Source organism: Dermacentor albipictus, chromosome 1 (genome assembly GCF_038994185.2).
Source record: "Dermacentor albipictus isolate Rhodes 1998 colony chromosome 1, USDA_Dalb.pri_finalv2, whole genome shotgun sequence".
Lineage (NCBI taxonomy): Eukaryota > Metazoa > Arthropoda > Arachnida > Ixodida > Ixodidae > Dermacentor > Dermacentor albipictus.
This window is the reverse complement of record NC_091821.1, coordinates 208,273,570-208,290,826: the sequence shown is the minus strand read 5'-3', so window position 1 is coordinate 208,290,826 and position 17,257 is coordinate 208,273,570. Positions and strand designations below refer to the sequence as shown.

General features: G+C 48.1%; 1 protein-coding gene across 1 annotated transcript in view; it reads left to right on the top strand.

The window, feature by feature from the left end:
* The first annotated feature begins 3,328 nt into the window (after positions 1-3,328).
* LOC135906667 (sodium-coupled neutral amino acid transporter 7-like) overlaps positions 3,329-17,257 on the top strand; it is a 71,116-nt gene continuing 57,187 nt past the window's right edge. Inside the window, exon 1 of the mRNA XM_065438201.2 lies at positions 3,329-3,773. Coding sequence (XP_065294273.1) covers positions 3,452-3,773 — 322 coding nt within the window. The 5' untranslated portion in view covers positions 3,329-3,451. The remainder of the gene's footprint in view (positions 3,774-17,257) is intronic.

The following is a 17,257-nucleotide window of genomic DNA, read 5'->3' as shown; positions in this document are numbered from 1 at the left end:
GCAGCAGGTGGCACGCAGCGTTGCATAGGTTGCTCACCATGACCCAGAACAACGATGAAGAACAGGCGTGCGGAGACAACAGCGCTATCACGAAAGGGTTATCGGCGCGCAGTGGAGGGGATTAATAGCCACGTTTCACGGGATGTTTAACCGACCCTTGTTCCAGTGCTGCTGAGGCAATTCAAGTTACTGCCTATTGCACTTATGCGATGGTGTACTTGAAAGCGCTTACTGCAGTTATTCCTTTAACCCTGCTATACGACCAATTCAGGCTGCTACTTGCAAACAAATATGCAGCCTTAGAACAGAGAGATGAAGATGACATTGAGGTGATGATTGACACCGTAATTAGGTTGGCTTCAGAGGCAACAATTGAAGTGGGAGGCAAGGCACCAAGGCAGCCAGTAGGCAAGCTCTCCCAAGTAACAAAGGACCTAATAAAGAAACGACAAAGAACGAAAGTGTCCAACTCAAGAGATAAGATAGAATTGGCGGAACTGTCAAAACTGATCAACAAGGACAAAGTAAGGGATATTCAAAATTATAACGCGAGAAAGACTGAGGAAACCGTAAAAAAATGGACAGAGCATGAAATTATTAAGGAGGAAACTTGGCATAGGACAAATGAAGATGTATGCACTGAAAGATAAACAGGGTAATATCATCAAAAACCTCGAAGGTATATAGTAAAAGCAGCGGAAGAATTCTATACTGACCTGTCAGTACCTAGAGGAGCCACGATACCTCCATTCGAAGCAGTAATGAACAGGTTGCAGAGACTCCTTCTGTAACTTGCGATGAGGTTAGAAGGACCTTGCAAGACATGAAACGGGGAAAAGCGGCAGGAGAAAATGGAATAACAGTCGATTTAATCAAAGATCGAGGAGACATAATGCTTGGAGAACTGGCGGCTCTCTGTACGAAGTGACTATAGGCTTCAAGGGTCCTAGAAAATTGGAAGAATGCAAACATTATACTAATCCACAAAAAGGGAGACGTTAAAGAATTGGAAAAATATAGGCCCATTAGCTTACTCCCAGTATTATATAAAATATTCACCAAGATAAATTGCAGTAGACTAAAGGCAACACTGGACAACCAAGGGAACAGGCTGGCTTCAGGAAGGGATACTCTACAATGGACCACATTCATGTCAATAATCAGGTAATCGAGGAAAGCGCAGAGTACAATCAGCCTCTCTATATGGCTTTCATAGATTACGAAAAGGCATTTGATTCAGTAGAGATACCAGCAGTCATAGAGGTATTACGTAATCAAGGAGTACAGGCTGCTTACGTAAATATCTTGTAAATTTCTACAGAGATTCCACAGCTACCTTAATTCTACTCACGAAAAGTAGGAAGATACCTGTAAAGAAAGGGGTCAGACAAGGAGACACAATCTCTTCAATGCTATTCACTGCGTGCTTGGAAGAAGTACTCAAGCTATTAAACTGGGAAGGCTTAGGAGTAAGGGTCAACGGCGAATATCTCAGCAACCTTCGGTTTGCAGATTACATTGTTCTGTTCAGCAACATTGGAAACGAGTTACAACAAATGATTGAAGACCTTAACAGAGGGAGTGTAACAGTAGGGTTGAAGAGTAATATGCAGAAGACAAAGATAATGAGCAATAGCCTGGCAAGAGAACAAGAGTTCAAGATCGCCAGTCAGCCTCTAGAGTCAGTGAAGGAGTACGTTTACCTAGGGCAAATAATCACAGGGAACCCTGAAAATGAAAAGGTAATTCACAGAAGAATAAAAATGGGTTGGAGCGCATACGGCAGACATTGTCAGCTTCTGACAAAGGAAAGAAGAAAAGTAAGATGTACAATCAGTTCATTTTACCGGTGCTGACACATGGGGCAGAAACTTGGAGACTGACGAAGACGCCAGAGAATAAGTTAAGGACCGCGCAAAGAGCGGTGGAACGAAGAATGCTAGGCATAACGTTAAGAGACAGAAAGATAGCGGTTTGGATCAGAGAGCAAACGGGTATAGCCGGTATTCTAATTGACATTGAGAGAAAAATATGGAGCTGAGCAGGTCATGTAATGCGTATGTTAGATAACCAGTGGACCATTAGGGTTACGGAATGGTTGCCAAGAGAAGGGAAGCGCAGTCGAGGACGGCAGAAGACTAGGTGGGACGATGAAATTAGGAAGTTGGCGGGAGCTAATAGGAATCGGTTGGCGCAGGACAGGGGTAGTTAGAGATCGGAAGGAGAGGCCTTCATGCTGCAGTGAACATAAAACAAGACTGAATATGACTTGCGTAAAAAATGCGATTGAGCTTTCCTCATAAAACAGCACATAACTGTGGTATATAAGCCGTAATAGAACTGCGGCCTAGTCGATGCACGAACACGCGTATACGTGGTGTGCACGAGCCTTTGCGTCGTGAAAAGCAATTCTCAAATGCGCCATTGTACAGGCATTGTAGGTTTCATGCGGGAAATTCTGCGCGCTGCATTTGTTGTTGTTTATTCACGCAGGCACTAAAAAACGAAAACCCCGCAACCTGTTGGCATGCGGACGAGCTTGAAAAGTTACGGAATGTCTTAACTTCATAGAGGACCATTGTTCTACCCATAACCGCTGGCGCTGAATGATCTGTCGAAGTTTTAAGCCGTCTAGGTCATGGCGATCTTAAAGTGCAATGCAAATTCTTTACCAGCGGAATGGTACTTCTTATGGCAGACAGAGCACATGATTATCCATACCAAGTAATATAGAAGGTGTGAATAAGGCGCATAGACTCTAAGTGCTTGTTAGCATATATGCTTCATCTCGAACTGCTCGCTCCTGTGGAGGAGCCAAAGAGTAATTTTGAGCGACGTTTGGTTTGAAGTGGGGGCCAGATTATGATATATCTCCAGATTAACAAGATCATGCTTTTACCAACCACGAACTTTTGCGCGATAACAATGGACCACATGAAGTAAGAGAACTTATATCGGCGCGCACGAGCCAAGTCCTTCCCGTCTCCTTACTTCGCCTTCACGTTTGTGCAAAACGATTATTGCTCGCTACACGCGCATTAACGTTTGCATTGTTACTGCCCTTAACCACACGTGCTGTTCGGCATCAAGGATACTGCGTGTAGCGAATTACAGATGTATATGTATATGTCTGTATACCGTGGGTGCGGATGAAACTTTTGTGACACGCAGTGGCTGCGTAATCAGGCGTGCTTGCACGACACGTGCCATTTATATCTCTCCGAGGCCACAAGAGAGAGCGAGACAGAGAGAGCACAGTGCATGACCGCTTCCCCACTGCCCGTCGACGAATGCGCGTAGCAATAACGCAGCAGTGGTCTCCTTCCTGAAGGCGTTGTCAAGTGCGCGATAAGGAGAGCATATGTATACATGGACTACGCTGGATCTCAGTCGCCCGCAAGACCCATGGCGAAGATGCGGTACTGCGTAGGCGGCTTGCGGTTCCGCGCACATGTGCCGTGGTGGGACACCGCAGCGTGCCTGGTGTAATGAACGCGCACATCTGACCTGGAAACCTTTGGCCGGTGGCTCCCGAGACAAAAGGCGACGCAGCCTGGCGTCACCGCCACCAAACAATGCCCGCTGCCCTGCTCTCTCCAGTCTCCCGTGCAATCTTCTGATTGCGTCGCTCGGAGCCGTGCGGTGCAGCGAATATGAACGCGCTTCGATGTGGGTTAGCGATAGTGGCCCTGAGATAGACGGCGACTATCTGCGGGGAAACAGAGGCGCATGCTGCACTCCCAGCGGCGGACGACACCGGCATCTGCACCCGGGTGAGTCGCCGCCAGCGCTTCTTCTGCGAAACGCCATCGCGCTTTTTTGCGCGCTTGCCCGTCTCTTACGTCTCGATTGTCTCTTCTGGGCGCGTTTTAATTGATTTGGGGGCGGGAGGCGTCGCGCTTCGACGCGCTTCGTTCGAGCGCCTCGAAACGCGAGGCTGAAAACCTCTTGATCGAAGTGCAGACAGATGTTTGGGGTACGGTATAGTGGCTCGAAATCTATCTAGGATGGCACCGAAAGAACGCGCTCACATCGAGCCGGATCGAGGCGTGCGCTACTCTGCGGCAGCATAGCTGTTCCAGTCTGATGCGACCGACTTAGGCAATTCTGCAACGTCTGCTCGAACTTTCCGTTTGACAGTGACCACGTTAAAATTTAAATTAAATTGCGGGGTATTTACAAACTAAAACCAGGGTCTGATTATGACGCACGCCGTTATGGGGGGCTCGAGGTTAATTTTGACCACCTGGTGATTTTTAACGTGCGCTGCAATACACGGCACACGGGTGTTTTTGCATTTCGCCCCCATTGATATGCGGCCGCTGCGGCCTGGATTTGATCCCGCGCCCTCGCAGGCTTAGCAGCGCGCAACGCCAAGTAAACGCACCACTGCGGGTGACCTTTCTGTCCACGTTTCCCTTTTCCGCACCGCTTCTGCGCTCCCCTTGTCAAAAGACACTGACTACGTTAGATCTGCAGGCTCGACCTGCAGGTGAGGAAAAGTATGCGCTATAGTATGCGGACCACGGGATGCGCGTGCCAAACTGCATCGGTGCGCCGACTTATGACCCGGTGCCTGCTGTCGAGAGTGGCTCTGGAGCGCGTGGGCGCATGCGTATCCCACCATATAACTGACAGCATGTCATGTTGCTTCCCGTGACGACGTAGGCTACTTGGGTCAGCCGCAGTGCGCGGCCTACTGCCTACCGTCGTGCCTTTTGATGACTCGACCAGGATGCCTCTTAGGGCGATATTCGCTGCTGACGTGCTGCTGCTACTTCCATAGAATAGAGTGTCAAATCCTTTGGCGCGACAAGAACAATTCGAAAAGGAAGGAGCAGGAGAGAGAGAAATAAGGCAGGGATGTTAACCAGAAATGCGTCAGATTGGCTACCCTACTCTAGGGGATGGGAAAGAGGGAATAGAAAGGTGAGCTAGAGGAGGGAGGGGGCCGGATAGAAAAGACGCGGTGAGCTCGCGCTGAGGGCCTGAGCGAGTCAAAGGCCTTCACACAGGCTAGCCGCCCCCAAGAAAGACAAAAGCTTTGTGGGCGGACGAGTGATGGGGGCGGTCTTCAAGTAGCGTTTTTGCACAGACAGCGGCCGGTCTTCCAGTCGTCGCAATGCGATATACAACGTTTGTCTTTCCGATTGAAATCGATGTGAATGGCACAATAAGTGTTCAACGTTATCTTCCACGCCGCAGGCGTCGCACGCAGCACTATCGGTAATTCCAATCAAGTACTGTACGCCTTTGTGAAAGCCACTCTCAACCAAGGCCGGTGTCTAAGCGATGCCTCACATCGGTGAAGCCCGGGCGGAGGCCGGAGTTGGAGCGAAGGGTGCAGTTCGTGAAACCTGGTGCGCCTTATATTTGGCGTGTTCCACTCTGTTAAAGAGAGCTTGTGTGCCAGGTGAGGAAAGTGCCTTGCAGCGTCTGTTTGGGAAAGAGGAATGGGTATGCTGTTTCCTTGATGTGACTCTCGGGCAACATTGTCTGCTAGATCATTTCCACTGACCCCGGAAGGGCGAGGTAGCCACTGGAAAAGAATTTCGTGGCCTTTCTTTTTGACGTCGTGGTGAAGTTTGAGAATTTCGTACGTTAGCTGTTCGTGAGCGCCACGTCTGAGAATTGACTGCATGTTTTCTAAAGCCGGTCTCGAGTCGGAAAACATGGCCCGTGTGCCAGGACGCTCTGCGTCAATAAATTGAAACGCACTGCGCAGAGCCGTGAGTTCTGCAGTCGTAGACATCGTGACATGTGACGTCTTGAATTTCAGTGTTATTGTTCTCGTCGGTATAGACACGGCACCGCCAGAGCTGATAGATGCAGTCGATCCGTCAGTACGTGGCTCCTGTATCTCTCGTACAACAGGAGTAAGCTCAATTGTTTTAGCGCAGACGGTGGTAGATCTGACTTCTTCTGAAGTCCTGGAATTCCGATGTGTACTTCAGGACGGCACAAACACCATGGAGGAGACACTGACCTGGCCGCAGGTGTGTACCCCGATGTAAGCGAGGCATGATATGCACTGGCAGTTGTGCTAAATGACGTGCGGGGTCTTTCCCCGGTGAGTGCGGCGGAGATGGTGGCAAGGGGTCCATGGCAATTTGCCTGACATGTGCACGTATTGTCTCGACTGTGATGTGCGTCGTGATTAAATAATCTTGAGCAACGGCAACAGTTTCAGCCGTAGACGTACTGCGTGGTAATCCAAGGCATATCCTCAGTGCTTGGACCTGAATGCTCTTAATTGTACGCAAATTAGTTTTACAAGTGTTCGATATAATAGGTAGGCTGTACCGGGGGAACCCAACAAACAACAACCTGTACAGCTGTAACATGAATTGTGTGGACGCCCCCCAGTCCTTTCCTGCAAGGAACCTGTACAGATGACAAATAGCGATCAGTCGCTTTTTCAAGTGGTTCACGTGAGGAGTCCAGGACAGGTCTCTGTCAATCACAACTCCCAAGAAACTATGACTTCTGCTGGGCGATATCACTTGTCCGTTGATTGATATGCCGTATGCAGATATTGGCTTCCGTGTAAATGCCAGCACTGCGCACTTTTCCCACGACACCTCCAGTCCTTGTTTACGAAGGTAGCATGATGTCGATGAGACGGCAGTAAGGAGCAAGGCAGTAGTCCAGACGATCGATAATCGATGAGACCAGGACGCGCGAGCCAGATTCACCGCAGTCACTCGGCAAAACTGCGGCGCACATGTGACGAAGCAGATGAAGCGGCACAGGCGGTGCCGCCCTCGGTACGTTTGGTCGACGAGAAGCGCACCTCGTTAAGTGACATGACATGTCGGCAGATATGATGCGACGCGCATGCGCACCGCCACTCAAGCGCTAGTCTGGACAGCAATTTGGCACGCGCTTTCGTGGTCCGTATACTTCTGCTCACGGGTGTACGCTGTCGATAAAGGCATGACGTTCGCAGTGAAGAGCTTGAAGCTGTGTGCTTGTATGCGGATTTAAGTAAACTCGCACAAAGAGCTCTTCTTCGTGTGTCGAATTCGTTCATGTGTCGTTTTAAACGGGCTATAATTTGGAAGGCCAATAACCAGCTCGCCGAAACACATGCTTTGTCCGCATAACTGTGTCCCTGCTGATAGTATACTGCTCGGAACATAAAACCTTTACACTTGATGAACGCGCACACAACAAACGAGGACATAAGGCGAAGGTAACACACAAGCTCCTTTGTTGTGTGCACGCTGCATATCATAATTAATAGCTACGAACTCGCCCAACTTTCAGTACCGTTACACTCGAGGTTCCGCACGTTATGATCACGATTAACCGCCGTATTCAGAAACGCATCTTGACTTGAAGCCCATGCTTGACTTGATATAAATGACGCCTGTTGCGAATGCGCCAAAGATACTCATTGCGTTTCTTACGGTGCGTTCGCGACAGGCGTCATTAAAATCAAGTCAAGCATGGGCTTCAAGTCAAGATGCGTTTCTGAATACGGGGGTAAGACATTCCACGGTTGCCTATAGTGGCGTTGCGCTGGGGACATATTGTGGGAGTCTGGGACGATGGCTTTCGGCGATAGTAGACAATTGTAGTATAGCGCACACAACTATAGCGTGCGCTTAGCCGCACACGTTTATCAGTTTTAGTTGCCCTGAGATACCTTACGAACTCAAAGGCCATATTCCATCGTCGCGGCTATCTCCCAACTTTATCGATAGGTGGCGCTGATATAATAATAATAATAATAATAATAATAATAATAATAATAATATGCATTTATTTTCCATCCCAATGATATGGGAGGCAGAGAGGAAAAGCTAGGTTTCCTGCTTGACGGGCTCTCGCCTCCCCGATACATATACATGACTTAGAAAAACAGGCAAACAGTACAAGCATATGAGTACAGTCAAAAAGGAATATCAGAATGCACAAACAAACGAGAATTTTTACACAAATGTACAAACCCATGAGAACAAAGGGATGTGCATAATATCATGTCGCACATTTCAAACAAAAAGTGGCACGGGGTGATATCTCGAATGTTCCTATTTGGAACATTTTGTAGGACATGTTGGAACATGTTGTTGGTAATGCTGTAGGACATCAGGCAATAAAATAACAAGAGCTTGGTGGCGCAACCCCCCTCCCCCCTTCCCGTTCAAAAGGGGACGCTCATAACATCCATCCATCCACCCTCTCGTTAGGCTTAGAGTGTTCGGAACGACAAGCGATATCGAAATCTCCACAATGTTATCCATAATAATCTGTCGTCAAAGCGGCCTGAGACTAAACGAAAGCCGTTTACAGAATCAGTTGCTACGAACGAAGCGAATTTTACAAAAGCAACGCCAAATTAAATGGTATAGCGTACGCTGAACTAAAACTGTCTGCTCTCGGCTCGGCCATCAGGCGCGCGCTGATTGGCAGGCTAAGAGAAACCGGATTTGCGGATTGGCTGGTTGAGTACTACGTCACGCGAAGGCGATAGTATCGCCGAAAGTGATTGTGCGGGAATACGTCCCCTGCTGAGTTCAAGGTCACGCGGGTTGGCTCCCGACCACGGCGGTCGCATTCCGGTGGCAGCGAAAGCTAAAAACGCTATAGTGTTCCGTGCATTGGGTGCACATTAAAGAATCTGGGATGCTCAAAATTAATCCGGACCCCCGACTACGGCGTACTTCATACATAAACAGATCGTTGTTTTGGCACGTAAAACCCTCGAATTCTTCTTCTTTTTTGATCACGTATAGATAAGTGAAAGGAGTAGTGGAAGAATACGTAAAAAAAAAATCACCTCTCGCGGTAATGTGCAAAGCATTAACAGCGGAGATAACTTGGTGTACAAACTGGCGGAGGTGGGCAGTGGCGAGCATGCGAAGGAGGCTTAATCAGTGAGTAACAATGCTGGAATTTATGGCGCCAACGGGATAGGCGCGCGGGAGCGAAAGCAAGTGACGCACGAACGGGGGCCGCTACGCCGGGGGAAAGGGGCGGAATGATAACTCGAGAGAAGGTGGAGCCGGATTCGTCGGGAGCCGAAAGGACCTGCAGTTGCTAACGGTTCATTCCGGGAAAGAACCACTCAAGCGGCAACCACGCGGAACGCGTTTCAATGCGTATTTGCTTCGCGACGCTTTCCTGGGTCGGTGCGTCCACTTCTACCCTGCGCACGTCTATGGCGCTCACGCTGACCATGTGCTGAGGCGTAGCCGAGTGGAGGGGGGGGGGGGGGTCACGCCGGGATAAGACAGAACGCCGTTCGTCCAATACCACGTGCGCCTCTTCCCGCCTAACTCCCGGATTTTTTTCCCCTCACTATAAAGTGTTTTCATAAAGGCTACGTAGCTGGAGTTGTAGCTAAACTTTTTCAAAACATTGGGATTATGAGAACTGAAATCCGATGATTTCCTGCGCATATGGGGAAAGTGGACGGGACTCGGGTAAACCTCAATCAGGTTGCTCATGACTTGACACGAGTATTTGCTAACCGTGACAGTCACAACCAAGCCGTTCATCTCCAGGCCAGGGAATCTAGAGATCATTTAATAACTTACAATGACGTTACCAAACATTACTATTTAGGACGCAGGCAATTCCCATTGCCACATTAAAAACTGAACAGGGCTCAGGCAGTCACAATGCGCTTATTGCAAACGGGTACATACGCCGTACCGCATTAATAAAATATATCCAGAGAGGGAGATTAGGATGGACTGCAACGATTGTAATGGCATCATTAGAATCAGGCATATGCTAGTGGGGTGTCCCGCGACTCTCCCCAGCCTCGTTGAAGAATGAACACAGTGGAAAAAGAGGATTCAAAGCCCGTTTTTTCAAAACCAAGGGCCGTCCAGAGGGCCCATGATGTCGCTGAAGGACTTGGACTGACGGTGCCAACGTGGGAGCGGCCCGCCTTGCCTTAAGAAGTAGAGCCTCCGGGCCTCATATCAATAAAAGTTTTCACACGCGCACACGCACGCACGCACACACACACTAGTAGGTCACTTGTTGAGTCCAAAGCACAGTGTGTTTGGTTTATTCCGCGTACAGCGGGGGCTTGCTAATGCTCGCCAGCTGCATACATGTTGGAGGTAGGCCACGTGCTAGCACTACATCTTTAGAAGCGCACAGGTCGAAAGAGACAAGAACGCGTTGCTGCCTCTTCTGGTTCGCCAATATGGTTTGTAGCAACGACAGATTCTGAAACATATTATTATTATTTTTCTTTAAGTTCTTCACTGCACTATGATTACGAACCGGCTAGGGAACCATTTAACGTTGCGCTCCTCTAGCCTCTATCGTGGGCCGATACCGGAGATTGTGCGGTCTTAAAGTGTACGCCAATCTGGAAGATAGATCGGGTACCGGTGCTCCCGGTGGTACCGGTGGTACCGGTGATAAGGGGGAACGCTGTGGCATTCTTCCTTTGTGACAGCTACCGTTTTGAGACGCTGTAGTTGAGACTCTGCGCCTCTGATAGAAGACTTACACTGTCGTTTCAAATGCTGCGGGTCTGTCAATAAATTATGTGCATGGTTAATACACCCCATTCTCACACCCAACTATTCCAGCGAGTCTTTGTCCTTCGTCGACTTCAACTGGAGGTTGAATCGCCGTTCCAACTTTTTTCCCCACCTTTCCCGCCTTTCCGTTTAAGTTACCAAACAACTGAGCGTGACACCGAGCTTGAAATAGTGTTGATGGTTACTTCCACCCTCAGGTTCAAAGGCTGTTGGGTCCTTCGGCGCAATAACTTTTACTAACAATGAAGGCTCATGCAAGTCAAGCGATAAGATTAGAAAGAAAAAAGAAAAGTAAACCTGTTGACGACGCCGTTCCCGGCGACAATCGAACGACAGAGCCTTTGACGTGTAAGGGAAGACATCTATAAACCGATCTGGGTGTAACCGATTTATGGGTGTATAAAGGGTGTTCGGTTTTCCCATGACTAACACCCTCACGCTTAAGGGGTATCTTGCATGTTTGCCAACATTTTCTGGCAAGTGAAAATGATGACAGCTGTGACAGATGACACCAAAACCGCATCAAATAGATTTTCAAAGCTGTCGCTGTATTCTACTATTAGATATTTCTGTGCACCCGGGGCTGTCAGAATTATTACATTTTTTCAATCACGCTTATTCTTATCGCACGTCTAGTTAGAGCTCCCGTCGTCGAGTTCTATAACATAAAAAAAAAACCTGACGGTAGCTGCGTTACCCATGGGACAAGCAAACACTCTGAAGGGTGTGAAAAACTTTAGTGATACTTTGTTCCGGCGTCACGATTATCGATACTGCCACAAACGTTGTTTCAACAGTACCAGTACACAACCCCTCAAGCACGCGCACAAATATGTTTTTTTCCCTTTCTTTTTTTTTCTTTTTTGTTGCCGAAGGTTAGGCCATTCACTATCACCTCCAACAACAGCTGTATAGCGCGGCGTGCACTGTTGGTCGCGTCCTCGCCTTTCGTGTCCCCATGACGCCCGCTTACACAGGTTCGAGAACGCGGCTGGTGACTAAATTTCTTTCCTTGTTCGTACAGCACGTTTGTTGCTGCACGAACGTTCTTCGCTAAAAGCTCTTTGTCAGAGAAGCCCACGCGGCGCACTTAGCCCATACTGCACAGAACAGCGCAAACAGAAGGACAAGACAAGACGACTTGGCCCAGTTCGATAAAACTTCCCGCGAACAATGTTGCTCATTTTCGTGCTCGGGGCGGAGCCCTCCGATGCGACCGGTCGCGCTTTCGGTAAACCTAGCGACGGCACAGTATAGGTGTACCTAGAAGCCGCGCATGCGTATATGACACCTGAAACGGGGGCAGTAGCGATAGCAGCAGAGCGGTAACACGTAACGCCGACTGCAGAAAGCTTCAGCGTCCAGCCATTGTTGTAATCGCGGTGCCGCTCCGACCACGTGCAAGCTTTGCGGGTGCTAAGCCGCGACGCACTTCCGTCTGGCGCGGCTTAGCTAGCATGCGCGATAAGCTGATTGGTGGTGGCGATGCTTAACAGTAACGGTATACAGGGTGATCATTTTTAAGTTTCATGAAATTTTTTTAAAAATAGCCTGTTGCTGATAACAACTATATTGCTTGAGCTAGATTATTCAGAGGGGCGGACATTACTTGCACGAGGAATCGGAACGCATATTCAACTGATTAACAAAAATTCACTAATAAATTTTGAATTCATCGTCATCATCAGTAGCAGCCTATTTTATGTCCACTGCAGGACTAAGGCCTCTCCCTACGATCTCCGATTTCCCCTGTCCTGTGCCCGATTCCAACCTAGCGCCTGCGTATTTCTTAATATCATCACCCCACCTAGTCTTCTGCCGTCCTCGACTGCACTTCCCTTCTCCTAGCACCCATTATGCAACCCTAATGGTCCACCGGTTAACTAACCTACGCATTACGTGACCTGCCCAGCTCCATTTCTTTCTCTTAATATCATTTAGAATACCGGCTATGCCCGTCTGCTCTCCGATCCACACCGCTCACTTCCTTTCTCTTAACGTTATGCCTAACATTCGTCGTTCCATCGCTCTTTGCGCGGTCCTTAACTTGTTTTCAAGCTTGTTTGTCAGCCACCAAGTCTCTGCCCCATATGTCAGCACCGGTAAAATGCACTGATTATACACCTTCCTTTTCAATGATAATGGTAAAGTTCCAGTCAGGATCTGACAATGTCTACCGAATGCGCTCCAACCCATATTGAATTAATTACTTTACGGCGTTTGTTGGAAGTTAACAATTGTAGCCGGCGATCTTGCAAGGCACTTGGAAGAAATTTCCAGAGTGACGTCATGTTTAGAGATATGCGCCATGAAATTTGCCGTAAAAGTTAGCTGTTGTTCCACTCACATTTTTAACAAAACGCTCTATTATGCATTGTAAAAGTAACTGGAACGTCCATATGTATTTCGTTGCAGACTTTGGGAAATACCTCTTAACCTATCGTCTTGAAGATTCATTTCAAGTGGATACGTCCGCACGCTCACCGGCTACAATTCGTAATTTGCAAGATGTGCCGTAAATTAATTAATGAAGAAGTTAATTAGTGATTTTCTTGTAGTTACTTGAACATGTGTTCCGATTTCTCTTGCCAGTAATGTCCGTCTCTTCGAGTAATCCAGACCAAGGACAAGAATTTTTTTTTTTTTCAACCTGGCCTGTGGGAAGGCATGTGCTTAAATTTCGCCTTGAACTGGTCTGTATATCAGCGACTGCCCAGCTTGATTGCTTAGCACTTGAATTTGTTCCCTTGTTTGCTGTGAGCTTACTGCACAATATGGTCTCTGAGGGGTAAATGCGAACTTCACACACGTGACAGATACAAGGTAGCAATAAGCTTTCGGCTCTATGGAGTGAAGTTTTCTATAGACAGGATTTTTTTTTTTAGGTTGCTCTGCGGCGTCGCGTTTCTTTTTTTGCCTATACTGCAAATAAAAAGAACATAGAACAAGGTGACACTATACGCTGTGCTAATAGGATCCTGCAGTCGTACTGTAGCCATTACCTGTTTCAGACGATCGAGGAGAGCTTTGCTTTCAAGCTGATTGTAAGTCTATAAAAAGGACAGCCTTTCTAACCTTCGCGCTTCTATCGCGCACGTAACACGGGGGGGTGTCTTATCCTCGTACGTGCATTCCGCTCCGGTTGATGTTTGTCCTTTTATTCTCCCTATCTCTAACCTCTGTTACGGGTGGACAGGATGATAAGAAGGAGCATTTGCTCGGGGTTGAAATATATGAACTTGCGGCAGTATATACGTGAGCATAGTTTCACTCTGACAATGCTAAGACAGAAATACTGCGCCCGGTATCTGTGTGCTACTCCCGCTGCCGCTGTTCAGCCATCGCGGGAAGGATTGGCAATACAGGGGTTTGCCTGCACTTCACCCTTCCGGCATCGAACCAACTTGTTAATTTTTATGCAAAGTTTCTTCAAGGTCGCTTCTTATTGCAAGTTCGTTTACTGTGGGGATAATTACTTTATTAATTAATTTACTTTATGTTGTTGGAGGAGATATTGTGCTTGAAAAGTTTGCGGCCCTTTATACCCAATGCCTCACGACTTAGTAGAAGTGTAGCAGAGAGCTGGAAGAATGCCAACATTGCACTAATCCATAAGAAGGGAGGTGTTAAAGAGTTGAACAATTATAGGCCCATTAGCTTGCTATGAGTATTGTACAAAATATTCACCGAGATAATTTCCTGTAGAATCTGGGCAACACTTGACTTCACTCTACCAAGAGGCTTCAGGAAAGCATTCTCTACAAAGTGTCCCAGCTAATTTTGGCCAATAAAAGCGTTTTTTCCGAGCGTGAAAGAAGCCCGCGAATACACGCAGAGTGCCTCGAGCGGCCAGTCGCGCGGCAATTTTGCGTGCATTTGCCGGCTTCTTTCAAGCTCGGCAAAACACGACGAGCTGCTAATGTGATCCATGGCGCAGTGCTGAGAGTACACTCTGTAGGGCTGCCTTGGAATCGCACAAGATTGACCATGCATGGGGTGGTTCCTCCTGAATGAAATGAAGAGCCGCACGCAGGGCTACCAGTTCTGTAGCTGTCGTTGATGATACATGTCATGTTTTTAGCTGTATTTTGACGGATCTTGTTGGTATCACCACAGCGGCAGTTGAACTTGTAGGTGTGACTGAGGCCTCGATGTAAACATGCACGCGGCCACTGTGCATCTAATCTAAAATTCCTAATCTGGCCTGATTCAGGGCAAATGACGGCGTGTTAGCTTTCTTCGTGATTCCTGGGATGGTGAGGCGCATTTCAGGTTTGCGCAGGCACCATAAAGGTGAGCATGGTTTTGCTGCAGGCGTGTGTAGCTCGATGGCAACGAGGTACGGTTGGCAACAATTATACGACTGAAAGTTGTGTGTGGCCTTTCTGCGGGTAAAGCGGCAAGATGGTGAGAAGGTAGACGGGTGACATGACGAATATGCACCCTGAGAGCGTCGGTGGCTAAGTAAGTTGATATTGGGTGATATCGCGCTATGACAATCGTTGCCGTTGTAGAGGCACACTTCGGAGACCGAGACACGTCCTTAGGGCTTGCGCTTGTAGTCCCTGGAGTACAGGCAGGTTTGTTTTGCAGGTGTTGCCTAGCACAGGGCCGCGGTATATTGCGAAACCGAGGAACAAGGCGTTATAAAGCTGCAGCATTGACCACACCGATGTGCCCCATGACTTTCCGCCGAGAAATTTGAGGAGGTGTATTATTTACACTAACCTCTTCTTTGGGTATAAAACGTGAGGGCTCCATGATAGGTCGCGGTCGATAATTACCCCTAAAAAGCGGTGTTTCCGTGCGTTTGCAATTGATTTCCCATTGACACTTACAGAGTAAGGCCTCATTACCTTCCGAGTGAATGTAAGAAGGCAGCATTTCTCTGAAGACAGCTCTAAATTCTGTTTTCGCAAATACAGTGATGTTAACGTAGCTGCCTTTTGTAGCCTTGCTCGTACCTGCAGTCGTGTTACAGCAGACGCCCAGAAGCAGGTGTCGTCAGCATAGATTGATACTTGAACTGTGTTGGGCAAGCACCTGATTAGGCCAACGAGCACTATAGGTTGAATAGCGTCGGGCTCAACACCGCGCCTTGCGGTACTCCACAGAATGTTTGGTGTTGAATCGTGGCGCCATCCTCGATCATCACTAAGAAATTCCTGTCAAATTAAGAACTGCATAGCTACTGAAAATTACGGCCAGCGATTCCGGCTTCAATCAGAGCCTCTATAATGGCATAATGTGCTCTATTATCATAGGCGCATTTTATGTCAAGGAATAATGCTGCAGTGAGTCGTTTCAAACGTTTTTGATGTTGAACAAACGTGACCAAATCGATGACATTATCTATGGATGAGCGCCCACATCGGAAGCCAGCCACATCATTTGGGTACACGTTGTAATTTTCTAGGTACCATTCCAGGCGAGTCAAAATCATTCTTTCAATTATTTTTCCTATGCTACTGGCCAGAGCAATGGGGCGGTACGATGACAAATCTAACGGTGATTTACCAGGTTTGAGAAGTGGAACCAAGCGGCTGCATTTCCATTCACGTGGAGCCAAACCGTTGCGCCAAGACTAGTTGTAATGGCTTAGCAGCACGAGTCGTGCTTTGTGCCCAAGGCTGCCGAGCGCCGCGTATAGGTAACGCCGTGCGGCTCAGTTGAGGAAGAGCGCCTGCAAGTCGCCAGTGCCGCTTCAAGCTCCTCCACCGAAATCATTACACCCATGCGGGAGTCTCGAGGCATAGGAGTGACACATCTTGTAAGTGCGCGTTGGCGCTGCAAGCTGGCAAGTCTTAAGCGAAATTAATCAATCTCTCTTCGACCTTTGTGTAAAGCGAGTTGAAAGGAACACGCTGTTACGGTGTTACGCCAAGTGCACGCACTGTTCTTCATATTTGAGATAAGCGCTGACGTTAACTGTTTTGAAGAAGCGTTGCGAGGCTAGGACGCAACACACGGGGACCATTAAAAAAAAAAAATTTGCCGAAAACATCGACGATGATTGTCAACGTAAGCGCACGTTATGACGCGCGTACAGGAAAGAAAGGCTCTCACCTCAACGGGTCTGACATGGTCGGAGTTTGAGAGTGACAAGAGACCAGGACGAGGTTGCACCTTGAGGCGTTGAAGTACACTCATCTCTCTCTCTACCCGCCGTGGTTGCTCAGTGGCTATGGTGTTGGGCTGCTGAGCACGAGGTCGCGGGATCGAATCCCAGCCACGGCGGCCGCATTTCGATGGGGGCGAAATGCGAAAACACCCGTGTACTTAGATTTAGGTGCACGTTAAAGAACCCCAGGTGGTCGAAATTCCCGGAGTCCTCCACTACGGCGTGCCTCATAATCAGAAAGTGGTTTTGGCACGTAAAACCCCATATATTATTATTATTATCTCTTTCTCTCTCTATCTGGCCACTCCCCCCACTCCCCAACTCACTTGCTTTCCCAGGATGCGATCGCCGTTGTAACAACAACAACAAAAGTTAGTTTTCAGTGACTCCTACTGCTTTAAACTCATTTAGTGCGACAGCAGCAGGAAACATCCCAACGCCAGCGTAGGACACGTCCGAGAGTCGTAACAGCTATAATACTGCATGTCTTATGTGGTGGGATCATTTTTAGGTTTTACAGAATGTTTTAAAATTATCCGCGGCAAATAGCCCACTTCGATAGTCCTTGTGCTGGATTAACCAACGAGGCGGACATTACTTGTACGATAAATCGAAACACATT